Raw genomic sequence first — 20,580 nt, 5'->3', positions numbered from 1 at the left:
GTATTTTAAGTCCTGTTGAAAAAAAGTGATAGGGCATTAATTAGAAGAAAGATATAAAAACAACCTGGAAAGTGGCTACTTCAATTTTTGAAAAATTGTTTTGGCACACACAAAAAATATATCTACTCCCAGGGGTGGTTAAACTTTTTTTGATATTTAAGCTAAAGGAGAAGGTGGAAAAAATAACTTTTAAGACATTTATTTGTATACTTACTCCTGTTTAACTACATAACTAGTAAATGTCCTTCAGTCCAGTATAATACCTTTATCATCATGGTGACATGTCTTTTTTTAATAGGAAAAGAAACTTATGTTCAGTAGCAAGGAAAAGCTATGTCTTGTATATGTTTGTGTATTTGTTAACACTCATGCACTCAAAAAACACATAAATAAAAGCGGAAACATATTTTTTACTGCTAACTTCTTATTTTAAAAACAATCCAGAGTAGGAAATATAGGCGAAAAGAGCTGACCCAGATAGTTCTCTATCAGAATTAGAAAAATGACTAGAGATTGGTTTTTAGGACTTCCTTTTCAATGCCTTTTGTGGCATTATTAGTCCCTCTTGAGAGCTTAAAAGCATCAGAAAATCATCAGAGACTTGTCAGTGACTCATTTAAATCACTGTGTCTCTATGCTTTCATGAAAAAATAATATTAAGAACATTTATTGAACATACACATCCGTATATTAGGTATTCTGGTTAGGAATGGAATACGCAATACTTTCTAAATTTTGTGCTCTTGAATGAAAACAAAAACAAAAGATATTTAGGTACTTTTTCAAGCTGTTTATGTTTTAATATATACATTTGTCCCAAAATAATAAAAATGAGCATAATTTGCTCAATTTAATGCATATTTGTCATATGCTATGTTCTGCAGTAGTCACAAATATCAATAACACAAAATCCCTGTTTTCACGTTTGTAATATTTTTAAAGTTAAACTTTTATTTGTTGGAAAGCAATTCAGAGACAAATATAAGCGCTGCCATTTAGAGGCTCAATTTTTTTCTTAAGATTTTTTAAAATTAGTTTTAAGTATACAGTTGTTTAGACATTTATATAGTTTATGAAATGATCCCCCTAATCTATCTTCTCTCTGGTTCTACACATAGCCATTATATTACTGCTGACTGCATTCCCTATGCCGTGCTCCTCATCCCCATGACCATCTATCAGCCACTGATTTGTACTTCTTTAACTCTTCACCACTTTCTCACACTTGTAATTTTGAGTGCTGTTGGAAGGGATCATCAGAGAGATTTCCACAGGGCTATCCTACGAGGTAAATTAGTAGGGTTCCTCACCAGAAGTATAGCGGTGAGTGCTGCCTTGACCCTAGTACTTGACTTTTCCCCTTGTGCTCTGGTTTTGGATTTCATAGAACATTGTCTTGTCAACTACCTCAAATTTTATTAGGAAATGGTTGCTAGAATGTATATAATATGATAAGAAATAAAGAAAAAAGTACCATGGGGTTTAAAATAAGGGAAAGCCTAGAAAGTTGGGGGAACCATGGAGGAGGGGTTGTATGAGGTGGGTCTCGAGGGAGGGATAGAATGCCTGCCAATTTGGAGAAGGAAGTCATCAGAGGCAGGAAAGCATGGGTCACATTCGCAGAGTAGCGATTGGCCTGACATGACTGGAGTCTAGAGGGACTATGAGGAAACAAGCTGGAAAGGTAAAGTTGATTGATAGTAACACTTTCATCTGACATATTTTAAAATAACTTTCAGAAAGATGTCCATTTCTAATTTTGCAAAAGTGATTTTTCCTAGGCTTTTCAGTGTTTCAGATCTGATTATACAAACAATTCAGGCAGGAATGAAGTAAAGAGGATGTCTGAAAATTTCCCAAGCATTTCATGCTTTTGTCAGTATGATTTGCTCATTCTTCTCCTGTTGACTTGATTCAGTTTTCTTTATGCTCTACTTGCTCCCTTACCTATTTTTTCCAGATGGGTGATAAAGCTCTAAGGATTTAGTTTTTCTCAGTTTACACCGTTTTTCTCCAATACCGAAATATTTGTAACTCCATCACTAATATCCTTGCCAAAATGGACTTTTCCGAACTTTTTCTAGAGTTCGTGACTGTTCTTTCTCTTTCAGCATTGGCATTTCTCCCGTGGAATATCAGTGCATGGTCTGATTGTATGTAAGGATCATTGCTGATTAATAATAGTTCCAAGGCATATGTTAATACTTTTTTTGGCTTGTGATTGTGAGGTTTTTCTGGTTAATTTCTCAAATGCATTTGGCTACTGAACAAGAAAATATTTCAAAAATTTAATTCATTTGCAATGATATTCGAAGCTAATTAAAATTGTCTTTAATGATTCTAAATTGTGTAATAAATATTGATATGTTTTTGTTTAATAAAACACAGGTATAAATTTACTATTACTTTTGCTTACATGTATTTATAAGCAGATTTGATTTCAAAAGGAAGTGGTAAAGGCCAACTTTGGTATTTCTTTGCTTTTCATTGGCCTTATATTTAGAAATGTTAAAAGAGCTATGAAGTGCTTATCCAAAGTGTTATTTTTCTACTTATCAGCAGTCAGTAAAAGTGGCTGAACTTGGTGTTGGTAAAGTTGATTGCTTTCTATATATGTTTTGGTTTTTTGAATGTCATTGTTGGCACTTTCAGACAGATGCAAGCTTAATGGTCTGCCCTCTGTATCATTTTCTTCTGGAATGACAGCTTAACAGTTTTCCTGGTTGGATTGTGTTAAAATCTTTAAAGGCTACATTCACTAAACCATATGTCCAGTGTTTGGGCAGCCAAAATCTGTGCAATCATTTTAATGGAGTATAACTTAGCAACTCTACCATTACCACAGATATCTTATTGTTAAAGCAACATTAAAATATCTTTAATTCAGAGTCTGTTATTTCATATTTAAATCATTCTGGGATGTGCTGAAGTGTACCTTTGCACTATTTTAAAAATGAATTTTGCCAAGAAAGCAATAGCTTCAATAAGTTATAAACAAGGACATGCTTAATATAGTTAAATTATTAAAATAGATTATTAACTAATTCAATTTCTTAAGTGTATACTATATTCTGAACATCGTGCTAGGTATGCTGCCTAGATAACTCGAAGTCATGGCCGTTAGTAATGACATCTGGGTGAAGATGGACAATGGAGAATAGTCATGAAGTGGCAAAACTGGGAATAACGTACTTCGGGGTGCAGTCTGGTCATCTGTCTGTTGTTAGCAGTGCCATTCTGTGAGCTTTTTCCTGAGATTTTGATATCTCCTCTTGTAATAGGATGCTGCTGTTGCCCTGGAGGAGGGGACAACTAACTGAAATAGTGAGAAAGAGCGAGATTCCAAAGGATAAATCTAGGACAGACCTGCTCTGACTTAGCAGCCATAGGCTGTTTCACTCCTAGCCTTTCAGAATTGTTTTTAAAGTTTTCTTGACACATCTTCTGGAGCCCCTATAGAAAAGAAAGTGCTTTTGTTTTGTGATAAAGGACAGAGAGAACGGTTATTCATAGTCCTAGTCTTTAATTGGCACAGCTTTCCCTGGTGCCATTTGTTCCCTCTAACTCACTGGTTCCCCATCTCCCTCAGGCCAGGACCCTGAAGCAGGTTTGAGTGGCAAGAAGTTGAAGAAGCAGATACTGGAAAATCCAGCCATATGTGATCTTTCCTGGCTTTGATAAGTTCAGCTTTCACATTGAAAAGTTGTTTGAACCTTTTTAATTTTTTTCAAGTGGTGAAACACATTTATCTCAGAAGCAAACTTCAAGTTTCTTCTAAAGAAAATGAATTTTAAAGTGTTATTAGTATTTATAACTGTAGTTATTTTAAAAAGATTAACATCTGTCTCCATTGAAAGACACCATATTAATTTTTGCTATCTTAGTATGTCAAAATGCTAAATTTGGCTAGTTAAATTTCCTGGCAGTTTTATATCATTGTGCCTCAATATATGAACATTAATTGTCTGTTAAAGTTGACAAATATATGTAGTTTAATCAGATTAGCTAATTGAATCACATAGAAAGAATAACATTCTCCAATTTTGTATATTTGTAACAATCTTGTTATCATAATATTAATAGTATTAATAATTTCTAAAACAGTATTAGAAAATAAATCTTGTCTTCAGAAATTTCAGTAAATTAAAAATTAAGAATGATTAAAAAGCTGAATTTATAGTATACCTTACAAAATCGTTGAACTGTACTTTTAGACTCAATCGCTTAATGATATATGCTAATTATTTGAGAGTGTGACTGAAAATATCTGTTACTTCTAAATTTTGGCATTATTTAGGATTTCGATGCAATTTTCTTTTATACATTTTAACAAGATTGATTTTAAAAAGCAAAGATGAAACTTAAGTGCTTTCAAAAATAACTGAAGTATTCAATGTAAAACACTGAGCTCAAAGCCTAGCACAAAGCAACTCTTGTGACAGTCAGTTGTTTGTGATTATGATCATTATTTCTGACTCCCCTTTTCTTGCTACGTCCTCTCCTTCTCCCTCCCTTCCCCCTGCCCACTGGCGTGTATACCTGGACAATTTTCATAAACTCACAGCATTCCTACTTTTTTTTCATTATGTCTACCCTCTAGCACTTGGTGTTTTAAAAACTTCTGGAATTACTTCCATAACTGTCAGTGCATAACTTCTGTTCCGAGAGCACAGATATTTACATAACACACATACAGAGGTGTTGAAGAATGTTACCTTCTGTGATACCAATAGCTTATTTCTTACTCTGTCTAGAATCCAAAGGCCTTTGGGTCAAGAGATGAGCTGGGTATGATCCAGATATGTAGCAGATCATACAGACACTGGCATGGGAAGGCTGATTCCCTGTGTTTTTAGTATGCCTATTTGCTGCTGGAGTTTGGGACCTCGGAGTTCCCTTGCATCTGAAGTTAGTCCTAAGATACCATAAAAACATTTTTTTTTTTTGAGGAAATAACTGCCACATTGTTACCTTCAGCATTCAATGCTTTTCCTTTATTTTTATTTTTTTTTAAACTTATTGAGAATACTTTCAATACTATAAAAATACTTTTTTACTTAAAGTAAAAAACAAGTCCCTTTTCTACAGTTTCTTCACTGTTATTTTTCAGGAGAAATACGTTTTGATAGTTTGGAATGAATCCTTCCAGACTATTTACACATGTTGGCTCACTATATATTGCTATTTTCATTGCTGTCCACACTGCTGTGGTGGTTTTTTTTTTTTTTTTTTTTCCCATAAAAATGAGATTCTGTTTTTCTTCACTTTGCTTATTTTATCAATTAACTTATCATGGGCACTATTTCATATCCTTAGTCTTTTTCATGACTGCATAATATTTGACTGTATTGATGTATCTTGGTTTGTTTAACCTTTCCCCTGCTGAAAGACAGCCAGAGGTTCTCTGGATTTCATCAGCTTACACATCATGTTGCATAAACTTGAAGGGTTGGAAGCTTTTGTCCTGGGTACATCTGTGCTTAGTTTCCCTACTACGTCGTTGAGGCTCTGAGAAGCCTAGGCTTTATGCCTAGGTTGCTTGTTGGCCATCAAGGATCATTCTAAAGGTTGTCATTTAATCTTGGATAGGGCTCAGCTCAGCTAAAATGTACCAGTTCTGTCGTGTGGAGTTTTAAGGTGACACCAGCATTTTTATAGAAGTTTCTCATTTCTATTTCTTAGAAATTTAAGTTGTGATGTCTAGCTAGGATAGATTTTAGCAATGTCATCCTTAGACACTTTTACGTTGGCAAAGATGTGGGGATTCAGAGCTGTAAGAAGGGTCTGATTGTCAAATCTGTTTTTTCAATTGGTAATTCCTTTAGTCAGGACATCTTTTAGAGAATACTTTGAGAATATATTTGTTTTTTCATGATTGTGGAATATTTTTGTCTCTTTATATTTCTAACCGGGTGCATTGAAATTTAATTTGTGACTGTCATAAATGGCATAATTAATTACAGTCATAAAATCCAAATAGCAATATTTCAAAGTTAGCATTTCATTGGGGGTAGGGATGGTATTCATTAAGGTGTTCATAAAATTTTATGTTCTCCAGTCACTATTTACTTAGTAGATACGGTAACTTATTTTTCCTCATGGCTACTGGCCATATCTTGGAGTATAACATATGCTGGTTTAAACTGCTGCATACTTTAAAAATTTTAAAGTCTAATTGTCTAGAATGAAGGAAGAATTTTAATTTATATATATATTTTTTGCTTGGAAGATTTTATTTCATATTCATAAAATAGTAATGTAGAAGTTAAGGAAGGTGATATCAAATTAATAGAAATGTAGAGGAGAAATTGCCACTTCTGTTTGGTAATATGGTAATAGTTCAGAGTATTTTAAGCTATAACTTGCTGTTGATTTTAATATTTTTTGCCTTCCAGTGGGAGCTGGCATCCTGCTATGATATAGCTATACTTTTTGATTTATTATTGTACAGAGCATATCATGCACAGTGTGAACAACCACACTGAGCCAGTATTGAGAATACATCCTTATTATTTGTGACATTTTCTACATTAAAATGGAGTCGTTGTCATTAACCAGCTCTTAATGCACATGGGCGAAGAGGGTTGTAACTTCTCTTTTACTTTTGCAATAATTTCTTCCTTTAGGTCCCCTTGAATATCTAGAAGCTTGAACTTTTTCTTTGCTACAACATTTATGTGCTATTTTTGTGTTTTCCTTCTCCAAAAAAATAGTATTTCGTAAGACTTTTATTTATTTGCAAATAACCTTAAAATGAATGAAAAAGCACTTTTACTCTTAAAGTAATATGAGGAAAAATGATATTGACAAGAAAATGTGAAATACAATAATTTGGTTTATAACAAAATATTTCATAATGTAATGCATTTTTAATGACATACATAGAATTACAGATCTCATTTTTTTTGTACTAGGATTATGAACTATATTGAAAAATTTTTTAACAGGGCAAAAATGAAATGACTGTCCAGTTGAAAGAGAGTTGTAACTTATTTTGCATAATATTGAATTACTAATTTTTCATTATTAAATTTAAAGGATTTTTATTACTGAATTAAAACTACCATCATGTACTTGAAAATATGTATTCTCTTTAACATCAGGTTTTCCTTTTCTTTTTCAGTCTGTGGTCAAAACAGGGAGACTGCTTATCAGTCACGAGGCTCCTTTGACTGGGGGCTTTGCGTCGGAGATCAGCTCTACAGTTCAGGTAGAGTAACTTTTTGGCACTGATTTTAACATTTGTGCAATTGCATGTGTGTATTCCAAGAAAAAATTACTTATCGCAATATATAAAAGTATGTACTTTTTCGAAATGCACATTTTTCATTTGACTCCACTTCACTGTCCTTTATTTAATGGTCTAATTAAATCATCTAGAAAAGAAATCTTAAAATAATAAAAGCTGAAAATTACTTCACAGGATGAAGAAAATTACAAATGAGTTTAATAAGCTAATATCAGTTATGTTTGCTAGGATAGCAAGACCACTTTTTAAAATTTGAATGTGATATTTCTCTTGATAAAACAAGCTTATTATGAAATATGCTGATTATAAAATTAATCTTAAATTCTCTAGCCTACACTTTACTTCTATCAGAAGTCAGTAATTTAAATTCAATAGATAATTTCAAAGTCAATAATTTTTAGTTTAATTAGTGATTTTTTAATACTATTGGTCACACTTTAAAAGTAGTTTAAAAACATTCCTTTTTTTAAAGTGTTCAGTTAAGATGCCGCATATCAGGAAAAATTACACCTCTTTATGGAGTACTTTTACTTAAGGAAATATGAATAAGATGACTTAAATGAATTTTATTTCCCTAACCTTTAAAGTTAAAATTTAGATAACTATATTTTAAATGTAAAATATATGCATTTTAAATTCAGAACATTTTTGCAGTTTGCAAACATTTTACTTCTCTTTACTAATGTTGATTCCATTGTTAAAATACATATAAGTTAAGAATTCTATTAAGAGTATATGGTTTAAAAACTTGATATAAGATTATGATAATATGAGTAATGATAAGTTTTTATTTTTAAACTTTTAACCAGTAAACAATGATTTCTACCTATAAAATATCTTTAAGTACTAATTCACAACACTCTAAATATTTTTAAATTAGATGAAGCAAATTTAAACATAAATGTTTTTAAAACTAGATCAAAATAATCCATAATTATATTAGAAAAAAATTATACTGTTATTTCTACATGGTATATATTTTGTCTCTAACAAAATTAAGAAAAACAAATTGAGTTTTTTAGATTTGTTGTTTTCCTATTATATAAATTAAAATTTGAAACGTACTGCTTATCATTATATAACATGAGTACCTGGTATTGTGCACTTTTTTCATTCAGTAGCATAATGTACTAACTTTATAAAAAATGGGGGTTATAAAAATGAATCATTCTAATACCAAGATACTGTTTGAAGTCAGAGGCAAAACTGGAAAAAGAAACTGGGATTTTCTGACTCTTAGTTATTTAATATGTAGTCTATTAAACCATTTGAAATGACAGTTGCTAATAGAACTTTTATCTGATAACCTTGTTTGTTTTGCCCACTGAATGCCATCTTATCTCAGAAACTTTAATTTAAATGTAAAAGGGAAAACAAGTAGAACATATGTAACTCTTCTTGTGAAGTTCTCTTTCTCTAAGTGTGTTTTAAAAATATAATCTCCATAAATTAATAGTAAGCTGCAACAGATTGTAACATATTTTTTAAAGCGGGGAGGAATTAGAAAGATCCTCTAGTGTGTCTTGGTGTTGAGTAATAGGCGGACTCATGCTGACAGAAAAATGTATCTCAGGCCCCAAGAATCCATCTATGAATTCCAGTTTAAAAACATTATATTATGTTAAACAGAGACACCATAAAAAAAGTTAGCACCAACATCATAAACACTGTATCAGAATCAGATTCTGAAATTGAGATAAGTGCTAAAAGTTGTGAATGAGACTATCTAGAATATAATTATATTTATATCATAATATGAAGACATCAAAGAATACTTTGTAACACTCTGACTCCTAATAATATGCCCACAGATCTTCAGGTTTCTGCCATCTGAGAAATCCTGACCTAAACCAATCATATTCTTTTTATAGATAAATGTTTGTCATCCAGTGTGTTTGTGACTTATCAAGTTTAAAAAGATGGTGGATTATCTGAGACTTGGACAGGAATATTGAGTAACTGTTGTGTGCGTGCATGTGCATTCTTTATTCAAAGCCTCCCCTCCCATCCCCTAAGAGGAAGATAGCAGTATTGGATTCATTATAAAATGTTCTCTGTTTTCCATGTTAAAATCATTCAACCAACTAACTAGAAAATGAATTAAGATAATACTGTAAATTATGTAGAAGGATCTGCATTTGATATTTTGAGGAATTAGAATCTGATTTATTAATATGGGGATGCATTTGAAAACGTTAACAGTTTTTGCTTAAATCACATTTTATTTGCACAAATGGGAAGTGTGGAAAATAAATTTTAGTAAAATATAATCAACATAGTATCCTCTAAATTTTGCCTGTCGTGGTTTTTATGTATTGATAAGAGAGAATTTGAAAAAGAAAGAAAGGAAGCTAGACACCTTGAGAGATTTTCTTCTTTTTTGGTAATAATTATTGCATGTAATTTAAAGTACTCTGAATAATAAAAGCTAATTTTCAGTAATTATTTCGTGCACATATTCAACTAAATGCAATATACTATACTGAACATCTTCTTTATGAAAGACCTTATTCCCTGTTATAAGTAAAGCCCATATCAAATACCAGTGCCTTGGGTTGTTTAAACTGAAGTCACTTAAGTGTGAGGTGCAGTTGCTTTCACCACTTGGAACAAGTCATATTTCTATATTTCCTTTTACTGTGTATACTTAGTTAGGTTAAAAAAATAAAATAAAACAGGGTTAAGACATTGAAAGCCAATTTCCTGAGACTGCAGGGAAAAGGTACACCGAACTTTTCATTGTCTTGGAAAAGAAGTTTGGAATTATGGATGAGAATGATCTGCAGTTTTGAGCATTATTTACTAAAATACTGAGTTATTCAAATTATTGTATTAACAAACGAAAATTTTATGTGAAAGTGAGCAAGCACAAAATAATCATCATAAGCACTATTTTGTGGAAGTTACTTGATAGCTCTTTAAAAGTTCATAATTAATTTTACAAAATTGTTCTTAAACTAGTAATATTTTAAGGGAATGATTATTAACAATAAAACTGTTTTTAAATGCATTCAAATCTGAAAGCAACAATTTTTGTTTTTTTGGTTCTAAATTATTATCCATATTAAAAATAAAAAATATTGAAGAGAAACACAGCACAATAGAGAGGATTCTTTTAAGGTTATAGTTGGTAGTTTTAGAAAAATTATATCATGCTATATAAAATTGGATATCAGATAAAATAAATTTTTTTGCTAGGTATAGGAAGTATTGCTAGGATTGCTATTAAGATTAGTTAGTTAAAATATAAAAAGAATAAATATAAAATATATTTATATTTTATTTATATAATTTTTCAGTTTATGGCAGACATTTCTTTCATCATATAAGGAGTTCAGTGTCCATGTCTTGAGTTTGTTCGTGCCTGTTGCCTTTTTTTTCATAAAGCCATTTATTTTCAAAAGTTTTATTGTTAACAGCCTAAGTTTGAAGTAATGTTATACTCACAAAAGTGATTAGGAGCTGCTTTATACTGACTGACTATAAACTTTTTAAACTTATATTTATCAATAGTTTTTTTATAAAATTTATAGAAATGCTTACAAAAATAAAAACCAATACATTGAATCTAAGGACTGCTCTGCATTCTTATTGGATTTAATTTGGAAGTTAACTGGGAAGCAGAACAAGCGGAGGTCTGGTATATTTGGCTCCCCTCAGGGGAAGATTTCTTGGTGGGTCATCCAAAGCTTCACTGTCTCTTCCCATCTAATTTTACATTCCCATCTGTTCTCACTTTGGGGTGAGGGAACTTTTTCCTTCTTTCATTTGACACACACACCAAAACTTGGAGATGTGCTTCTTTTAGGGAGTTATGCATTCCCATTGTGCACCCCAATTTGTGGAAAAGTACAAAGACAACGGAGTTTAGGTAATTCATTGACCTCATCGTATAATTTGGGCAAAGATTTCCTTGTTTCAGAAAATTATATGAATGAACCTATAGGATGTTTGTATTCCTCAGCTTTATATAATCACAGCCTTAAAAAATTTTTTGACTCTGCAGAAAAAAAAGTGTCTACCTCATCCATTTCAGTATTCCTTCAAATGAATTTATATTATATCTTTTCAAATGAAATATTAAAAATGAACATTATTTATTTAAACATTGAGACCAGGTAATTTGTGGTATTTTAGCAGCTTTAAATAGCATGTTTTTTGAATTTTGTTGAAACTAACTTTTATTATTAATTTCTAACACATTTCCATAATGATAAAATACATTTTGACTCTGATAGGCTTGTGATAATTAAAAAAAAAAGTTCTTTTTTTTTTTCTGGATTCAATATTTAATAAGAGTGCCAAAAAATTTAGGGACTGGGGTTTGCTTAAAGGTTTAAATTTGTTTTTAACACATGGAAGCAATAAGTCTGTAATAAGGAGTCCAATTGGAGAGAATGGTAAGTTTCCATACCATTGTTCCATCCTTTCTGTGCGGTCCCTTTTCCTAGAATAAGAACACAGAAATTGTGCATACTGACATATATTTTTAAGGTAATCATATTGTAATAGTTTGAAAGGAGTTTTATAGGATTTACACAAATCATTGTCTAAAAGGAAACTCATGATTTTAAGGAAGGGAATTTTGCTTTTCTTACTGTTTCATGTGAAAAAGGATTATACAGTAGGATTTTTTTCTGATGAACTCATTACTACCAAATTTGCAAGCACTCTTCACAACATCAATCTGAAGAAGAGGAAAAAGGTCCTAAATGGTCTTGAGTTTTTTACAGTCGTGGAAATATGTTTAATTAAAGTTACTATGTTGATAGAGTAAGAGTCATCAGAGAAAACTACCAGAGTAGCAATTTGATGAATAGTTTACTGCAATTTTATAATCTTAATTTTTTTAACCAGTGATGCAAAGCTTTTTCCAACAACAACAACAACAACAATGGATATAGCAATCAGGCAAAGTGTACTTCTATACTAAAATCTATTTGGATGGACCCAGAGCATCAGGAAAGAAGTTTAACACAATTTTCATATATAGGAAGGCCTTTTAAAAATGACATTTTGCCCTAATGCCTGTTGAATGTTCACTAAACACGATAGCCATAAATACGAACCAAAGACTGAGTCTTTCAGGGATGCCTCATGGAAAGGTCCTCTACATCACTGTAGGTAAATCCATGTTATACTCTTTTGGTCCTCTCCTTTCCCTGACCACACCTTGTCGCCATCAATGTGTCTTTCTCCTTTGCTCATTAGTGTAAATGTGGCCAAGATTCCATCATCAGCCCTCCTGTTCTCCCCATTTTTTTCTTGAGCAGGATCAACCATTTGTATGGCTATTTTTTGAAACTTTCAAATTCGAAACTTTCAAGATTTGCTCTTAAGTGTTAGACTCAAAATTCCAACTTCATGCTAATTTTAGTAGTGATAAGAAATTTATCTGATAAAATGGTTTATGTGGAAGGATCTTAACATGAAACAGAAAAGTCAGACATCAGCACATGGCTATCTGCCAGTGTCAGAGCTTATATCAAAATGAGCTCTATTTCTCCTCAAATTTTTCTGGACTTTGAAAATTGTCTTCTTCAGCTTCTTACATCTTATCACATTACTAGTTATTATTTTCTTAAAACACGTCAAATTTTGTTCATTCTGTGTTTGAAAACCTTTAATAGATCTTCTTTGGCTGTAGAAATAGATCTTTATGTCAGCATTCAAGATTTTCATCTGCCTAAACCAATGTTTCCAGGGTTACTTCTTGCATCCTTTCATGACTTCAGTATGCTGATCACACTACTGGCCATTTCCTGAATGATAATTAATTCTTGCTACCAACCCTTAATATTCTGGGCATGGCCTTAATCTGGTCATTTCATTTAAGAAATAGACACATTTAAGAGTTTAGTAGAAGAAATAGATACTAAGCAGATCATTATACTATGGTACATGCTAGAATAGAGAAATATTTAGAAGACTATGGAATTATAAAAATACTTGATCTAACCCAGATGTGACAGCTGTTAACTCTTGGAGGATGAGTATGACCCTGGAAATAAAGATGCATGGGGAAAAATATTTGATATTCTAGATTAAGGTGATTTCGGAACAATTGAAGAGTAGCATGTGAAGCTTGTAGCACCAGATAAGGATCAACAACTAGGTAGGAATTAAATTCTAAAGAACCTTATATGTAATACTGAGGAATTTGTTTTTGTGTGGAGAAAATAGACATAACAGAGTAGAGCCAGCTCACACAGGTATAAATTCCAGTTCTTGCATATAATGTATTTAAAATATACTTTATAAAGTTCCTGGCAAACAGGAAGTAGTAGGAACTCGAAAAAAGTGGTTACAGTTATTATCATTTAAGGCAAAAGGGTGTAATTAAAGGATTTTAAGCAGGAGATTAACATCGGAAGATTTACAAGTTAGAAAAAACTGGCACTTATGTTGAGGATGCATTGGGAGGGGTGCGGCAGAAAGTCACAGAGTTTAAGAAACTATTGGAGTGATTTAGGTGAGAGACCTAAGGGTATTCTAAACTGAGGACATGGAAGTGGGGTTGGAGAGAAAGGTAAATTTTAGAGAGAGGAGGAGAGAGAATCTGAAAGAAAGACTCTCTGACTGGTTAGATAAGCCAGTAGGGCTGGGACAAAAGTGGATAATAGAGAGGCAGGCACCGGTTAAAAATAAGGAAGGCTAAGCTTGGTTTCTAGGTTGGGTGAGTTTTGAATTGGAGGTACAGTTTCACTGGGCTAGAGAATTTCAGGCTTAACCACATATTTTATGGAACATGATAAATTCATTTTAGACTTGTATTTGAAATGAAGATGAAAATGTGTCTCCATAGCTCAGGAGAGAATCTAAAGTGTAGGAAAAGATTAAGGAATCGTCCTCTTGTGATGACTGAGGTTACGGGATGGGTATAATCATAAAGGAAAAGGATAGTCTTTAGGTGGGAAATTTTGGAAGGAGTCCCTAGGTATACTAACATTTAAGAGAAAGAGGAAGAATTGTACAGGCAGGTGAGATGAAGTGGCCAGAGAGAAAGAAGGGAGTAGGGGAGAGCCTTTATAGAAGACAAGTAGGGAGAGTTTTACCATAGAAGATATGGCCAATAATATTAAACGCTTCCAGAGTTTGTCAGCTAAAGACTGACAGTTATAACATAGCCCCTGGAAAAGACATTGATGACTTTGATGAAAGTAGAAGAGTAGCCACGTCAGGAGCCACATTGCATTTGGGTGGGTAGATTGAATGAATGGTGAAGATTTGAAACAAGGAACATAGGCTACTGTTTCAAGAAATTTGACTTTCAAGGAAAGGAGAGGAATAAAGCAGTTAGACATGGGTTCAGTTTCTAAATTCTATTTGCTCAGCATGGAATGCCGTTTTCTCCATTCGAATCCCTCCCTGGCAGTCTCCTTAACTTCTCCTTGTTCCTCACCACCTCCTTCCCGTCCCCCTACTAAAGTCTAAATGAACTGGAAAAAAGAAAAAAGAAAAAGAAAAAAAAACCCTAACTACAAAATCTAAAAGAAAAATGTAAGAAATAACTCATATGGAGATGGGTAAAGCATATTTTGAGTGAAAGAATAAAAAAAGCAACAGGATCAGTTGTATTGTCGCAGATTAATATATTTGCATAAAATGAAAAATTTCGAGTGACAAAAAATAAGCACAGTTAATAGGAGAATGACAACTCGGAAAGTGATGGAACACATGATGAAAGATTAATATGTGTACTATATTAAACATTCTTAAATATCAGTGAGGAAATTAATAGCTCCTTTATTAAAAGCATAGAGACAGATTATTTTTAGGACTATTAATGGCCAGTAAACATGAAACCATATGCCACTTATTATGGCTAAAAATGCAAATTTCAAAAAAAAAATGAGATATTAATATCATTTGTTACTCATAAGAGTGGCATCTCTTAAAAATGAATGATATTTAGTGTTGAGATGGTGCAGGGTAAATATAAACATTCATTTCTTTTTCCAGGAATCAGTATGGGAATGTGTATCAAGACTTCTTCTGACTCAGGAATTCTAGCAGTTGTCACTTTGGAGTTACACACAAAAATGTATAAGGGCATCCTCCTCAGTGCTGATCCTTTGATAGGAAAATATTGGAAACAGTATTGATGACAACAGGGATACAGTTGAATAAATTATGAATGTGGATTTATTAAAATATAAGAATACTTGATAGCATTGTAATATTTGTATACAAATACTATTAAGTGAAAAACTCACTACGCAAGCCTACAGGTAGGTGTTTTACTTACCCAATTTATGAATAGAAAAAATATATATATACACATATATCTAGGCATAGGAAAAAAACTTGCAAAAATACTTGGAAAATATAAATCTACAGATTTATATTTTGGTCCTAATTCTTTATTTTTCTATGTATGTATAATTTATAGTAATTGAAAGCTTCATTATAATTACATATCTCATCCACATGGCATGATAAGTTCCAGTTCTTCCTAAGTTGTTTTAAATAAGAAAGCCCATTTTGCTCCCGAAATTAATTTTTAAAATTTTATATTTTATTTTGACATGGTTTCTTAATCATGTACATTCGAGTTTTTGGAATTGTCATTCATAGTGATAGTAGTTACATACTCAGATTTGTGATGTGGGATGGTTTTAAAACCAGTGAAACCCCACTGCACAGATTTGGTTATTCTGCAGGTTAATTCTATCCCCTACATGCATGTTATCGTTGATTCATTGCCCTCATAAAAGTGAAAGCAGCATTATATTGGTATGTTCATATTATTTAAGTTTTCTGTGTTAATCGGTCAGTGATACTGAGACTAACATTACTAGCATGTTATGATATGAACATTGGATCCTCTGCTTATTTTCCCTTCATTCTTTTGGTATTATCTTTGTAGGAAATGTCTGTCATTCTTTCTGAAATCTTTCTGGATGTCAGCCAGTCATAAAAAAAGATCATCCACATTCCATCTCTCTGGGTAATGATGGAGTACCCCAGTTTCTTTCACACAATCCTGAATATTTTTCCAGTCAAAATTAGTAAGTCTTCTTTGAATTCAAAGGTACATTCATACCAATCCTCCTTTCCCCCACCTCCCTTTCTTTATACCCTCCGGTTAGCATTTTGTTGTCTTTTTGGTGATGTCCTAAGACCACTCCTGTCCATCCCACTTAAGACTGATTGATCTGCTACTTGGATGGGAAAAATGAACTCTGCTGGAAGGTTTGAAAGGAAATGTGCTCAACTGAAAGGTTATGTTATGAAAGTGTCCTTCATCACGAGGTTGAAATTATTTAAAGAAGCATGTGGATTCTCCAGTAACCTCAGTTCTGAAATAAATCACGCCTGCTTAGACTCTCCTTTGTGCCTCATCTACCATAAGCCCTCCATCCCAGAATCTTCTTCCATCACATTGCTCTGTCAAAATATCCTCGTAGCCCTTGAAATGTCTGCGGGAGTCTTATTTGTTTAGTGTCCTTCTCCCAGTAGAAGACAAGCTTCATGAGCTTGAGGACCATGTCTGGCTTGTCATGCCAACAACCCTGGTGCCTACAACCCTGGTGCCTAGAACCATGCCTGGCACTAAGCAGATACTGAATAATTTAAATGAATTGTTTGCTCCTCACATCACTGTCGCTAGCCATTTCTTTGAAGGAGATATTCTTCAAGGATATCTTCAGTGATATTCTTGCTGTTTTATAGTGTATATAGAAATCCCTAGTCAAAGTCCTCTTTGAAAACTGATAGACTGAATTGTTGCCCTTTGTATACCATCTCTCCAATTAGTTTACCAAAAAAAAAAAAAAAAATTGTCTTTTTTTAAAGTTACTTCAGAAATGGGCACAGATTATATGCTGTTGTCCTTCACATTTATACTTTGTGTCCTTTTGACAAAGTTATTTTTGTTTTAAGAAATGCCTTGAAATGACTAATATTTCAAAATCCACATTTATATTTGTTTTAAGTAAGCCAGTGGTGTTTTATAATTCTCCAGTGAGGCTAAAAAAAGACATTTATGTAGTTATCAATGAAGTTTCATAGAATTAATAGAATATCAAATCAGTAAAATAGATTTTCTGAAGGACAGCATTACCTTCTTTAAAAAGTTAGTGATTTCTGTTACTTGATACCTTTAAATTGTATTTTAGCACCTGAAGAGTTGTGGTTTCCTTTCAGAGAATTAATTCTTGAACATCTAGTTGTATCTTCAAAGAAAATTAGTCAAAATGATTTAAATATCTCATTTCCCTATTTGATGTGAAATAGTTTCTTGTATGTAAAAAGAAATATTTTTAAATGGACAACCTTGTCTTAAAAATTTTCAGACTTTAATAAGGGTATTTCAAATTTTATAAATGAGAGACAGCAGAGCATGTAGCCATGACCTGTCCAATCTTCTTGGCCACCTTGTACAACATCTTAGGCAACTACAGAGAATCATGTTAAATTTGTACAGAAGTGTCAGGCATGTTTTGTCAGTGTTGTATTTACAATCAATGAGGTGTTATGTTGGCCTCCTGGAGGCAGAATTAAATTTCTCAGGTAGTTGGTCAGACATCTTGGTGGGCTGTGAAGTTGCTGTTGTTGAAAGCTCATTTTATTTTGATAATTTTGTGTAATTAAATTCATAGCTCAAATTAGTTTGTTTTGTTAAAAGGCCATCATCTCTTTTCATGAATGAGTTCATAGCTCACCAAAACATGGTCGAGTTTAAAATAGACATTAAAGTAGAAATGAACTACTGCTAATGAATTTTCTGCTCAGTTTGAATCTAAACACTTGTGAAAATTAAGACAAGTTACAATCAGCACTTATCCCAAAAACAAGCAGTTGAAAATGAAAGCTATACGCAGAAATCATCTGGTTTATAATTGTTTTGATTTTTAAATCTGTCAATATTAATGAAAGTGTTCAAGTTGTTTTAATTTGCAGAAATGTCTGAAAATTTGCATTTGATTGGGGAAAGTGTTGAATATTTGATTTTCTTTCAAGTTATGTTAAAGAAAGGACTTTATTTTAACTTCTTGATCCATTTGAAGAGATACTTTTCTTTTCCAGTCCTTTAGAGGATCATATAGTGATATTTCCTGTTAAGTTATATTGCAGATGGCATCAAGAATCTATTTGTCTTTATCAGAATTATTAGGTGAAAAGTATAATTCATGACTTTTTAAGAGCGTCTAAATATTTATGTTTTAAGAAGTGCCTCTAGATGACTAACCTTTCAAAATTCACGTTTATATCATCCACAATCGTAGTTGTGTCATTGTTTAAAACAAGTCCTTGTTATTTCCTGTCTTTTGAAAGAATTTGTTGGTCTTGTTCATAACTATATTTCTGCATTTTTTTCCTGGCTCAATTTTAAATTCCCATGTTAGAATACAAACAATATGACAGTGTAAAATAATCACCATGCCTGTATTGTTCAGTATTTTCTGAAACACAGAATCTTGGTCTTCCCTGAGAGGGCTTGTTTTTTTTTTTAATATTCTAGCACCATTTTTTTTTCTTTATTCTACTAGTCTTTTTAAAATATCGATGGTTAACTCTATATTGACAGTTGAATAAATAAAAACTTACACTTACCTTTACAGCTCGTTACTGAAGAATCTCCTACCTCTACACCCTGACAATAAATTTATGCATTATTTTTTAACCATCAACTTTTCTGGGCATAGATTTCTACCTAAGTGTGTGTAGCAGACCAGATTGAATGTATTTTGTGAATAATATTCCAACATGATACAATTATTTTTTAACCATCAACTTTTCTGGGCATAGATTTCTACCTAAGTGTGTGTAGCAGACCAGACTGAATGTATTTTGTGAATAATATTCCAACATGATACAATGCTATAGTTTATTAAAACCAGCTTTCCTGTGGCAGTTCCAGAACCATAGTTCAGGTACAGTAAAATAGTGAAGTACTATACAGTTGCTGATAAATCATCTTTTAATATGATGGAATGTTTTATTGTGTACATAGCTATCAATTTACCTAATGAGTTAAACACAGTATTCATATATTTTACAAAACCAGGACCTTGACTAATACTAGTTTGAAAGTCTTTTGTCTCAGTGTTTACACTAAGTCAGCATAGGTCAAGCCAAGTCCTCTTATTAGTGTATATGACACTTAGATATCTTCTTAGCCCTTCAGAGTATCTTTTTTTCCTCCTTTCTTGCCTTCCTTCCTTTCTTCCCTTCCTTCCTTTCTTCCCTTTGCCTTTTTTGACAGTTCTCTTCATGCTAACCTCAGTGAACATGAGTATCTTTGCAGGAAAACTGTAATTCTCTCACCCTGGATGGACTAAACATTATTCCAGGTAGTTTGTGCCTATGAAAACCTTCTTCATCCTAATAGGCAAGAATTAGAAGTGCCCTGTTATACTGGAAGAAGGTAGAGAAATGAGATTGGATGTAGGCAGATAACTTTCTTTTTCATGTGGTTGATCAAAGGTGATCTTAAAAAAATTATGGAATTACTTAATGTCATTGGAAAATCACTTAGAGTAGATCATCTGTCAGTATGAAAGGGTGCGTGTGCGTGCGCGTGCGCGCGCATGTATTTTCCTGTGAAGAATATATGAATTTACTTTTTTACTTGTGGTTTTTTAAAATGATATAATAGAATAGGGTGTTATATATGAAACCGCTCCCACGTTGTTAATTTCTTCCAAGGATATCAGAGCTAACATTAGTTTTAATGGTGCTGTTAGAGTATATTTGCTAAAGTTGAAAAGAGGGAGATCATTATGACACATAATTAAGAAAGACATATTTCTCTAAATTCAAATTTTTTTAAAAAGTGGGAGGTTCATAAAACATTTTTAAATGACTTTCCTGAAGGGTAAGCCTACTTTTCACTTTTTTCTTCAGAACAAATGTTCTCAAAAAAGTCCTATTTTCAAATGTTGGTCATGCTATTTATAGAAATTTGCATGACATTTCTTACTACTTGCCTTGTACGTAAAATTGGGACAAAAAATTATTTTTTCATTGATGGAGGAGCATTTAAGTTAATAATCAAAAACAGTTTTTTCTACCATCATCATTGTTATCTCTGTTAAAAAGATTATTTAACAACCAAAGCTTAGCTCATTTGCTACCAGGTAATGAATTTGTTTTCCTCGGGGATACTTAGCCTTAAAATAATGTTTTCTGAGAGGATAGAATTTTATGTTATACAAATAGAGATATTTCCTTTGAGATGTTGGGAAGGATAGCTGGACTTATCAGGTGAATACTAGTTTGAGGGTCTTTTGCCTTATAACTGTGAAGCCAACAGTCTCTCTACTGTCTATAGCATTTTAAAATTGACAATCATTCCATAGATAAAATCACAAGTAATTATTATT

At 32.4% G+C, this 20,580-nt stretch overlaps 1 protein-coding gene across 4 annotated transcripts in view; it reads left to right on the top strand.

The window, feature by feature from the left end:
• Window positions 1–20,580, top strand: part of BCKDHB (branched chain keto acid dehydrogenase E1 subunit beta) — a 182,409-nt gene that overhangs the window by 125,728 nt on the left and 36,101 nt on the right. For 3 of the 4 annotated variants that reach the window (XR_002781498.1, XM_023533445.1, XM_023533447.1), the window contains exon 7: window positions 7,124–7,210. Coding sequence is in view for 3 of the 4 variants with exons in the window: in XM_023533445.1 (XP_023389213.1) it covers window positions 7,124–7,210 (87 nt within the window). In the remaining variant the exon portion in view is untranslated. Of the gene's footprint in view, window positions 1–7,123; window positions 7,211–15,211; window positions 15,342–20,580 lie in introns of those variants that run through there. The other variant, XM_023533446.1, reaches the window with a different exon arrangement.

The sequence above is a fragment of the Pteropus vampyrus genome, unplaced genomic scaffold, assembly GCF_000151845.1.
Source record: "Pteropus vampyrus isolate Shadow unplaced genomic scaffold, Pvam_2.0 Scaffold102, whole genome shotgun sequence".
Classification (NCBI taxonomy): Eukaryota; Metazoa; Chordata; class Mammalia; order Chiroptera; family Pteropodidae; genus Pteropus; species Pteropus vampyrus.
Note: the sequence above shows the minus strand (reverse complement) of the source record. Positions and strands in the feature narration are given on the sequence as shown.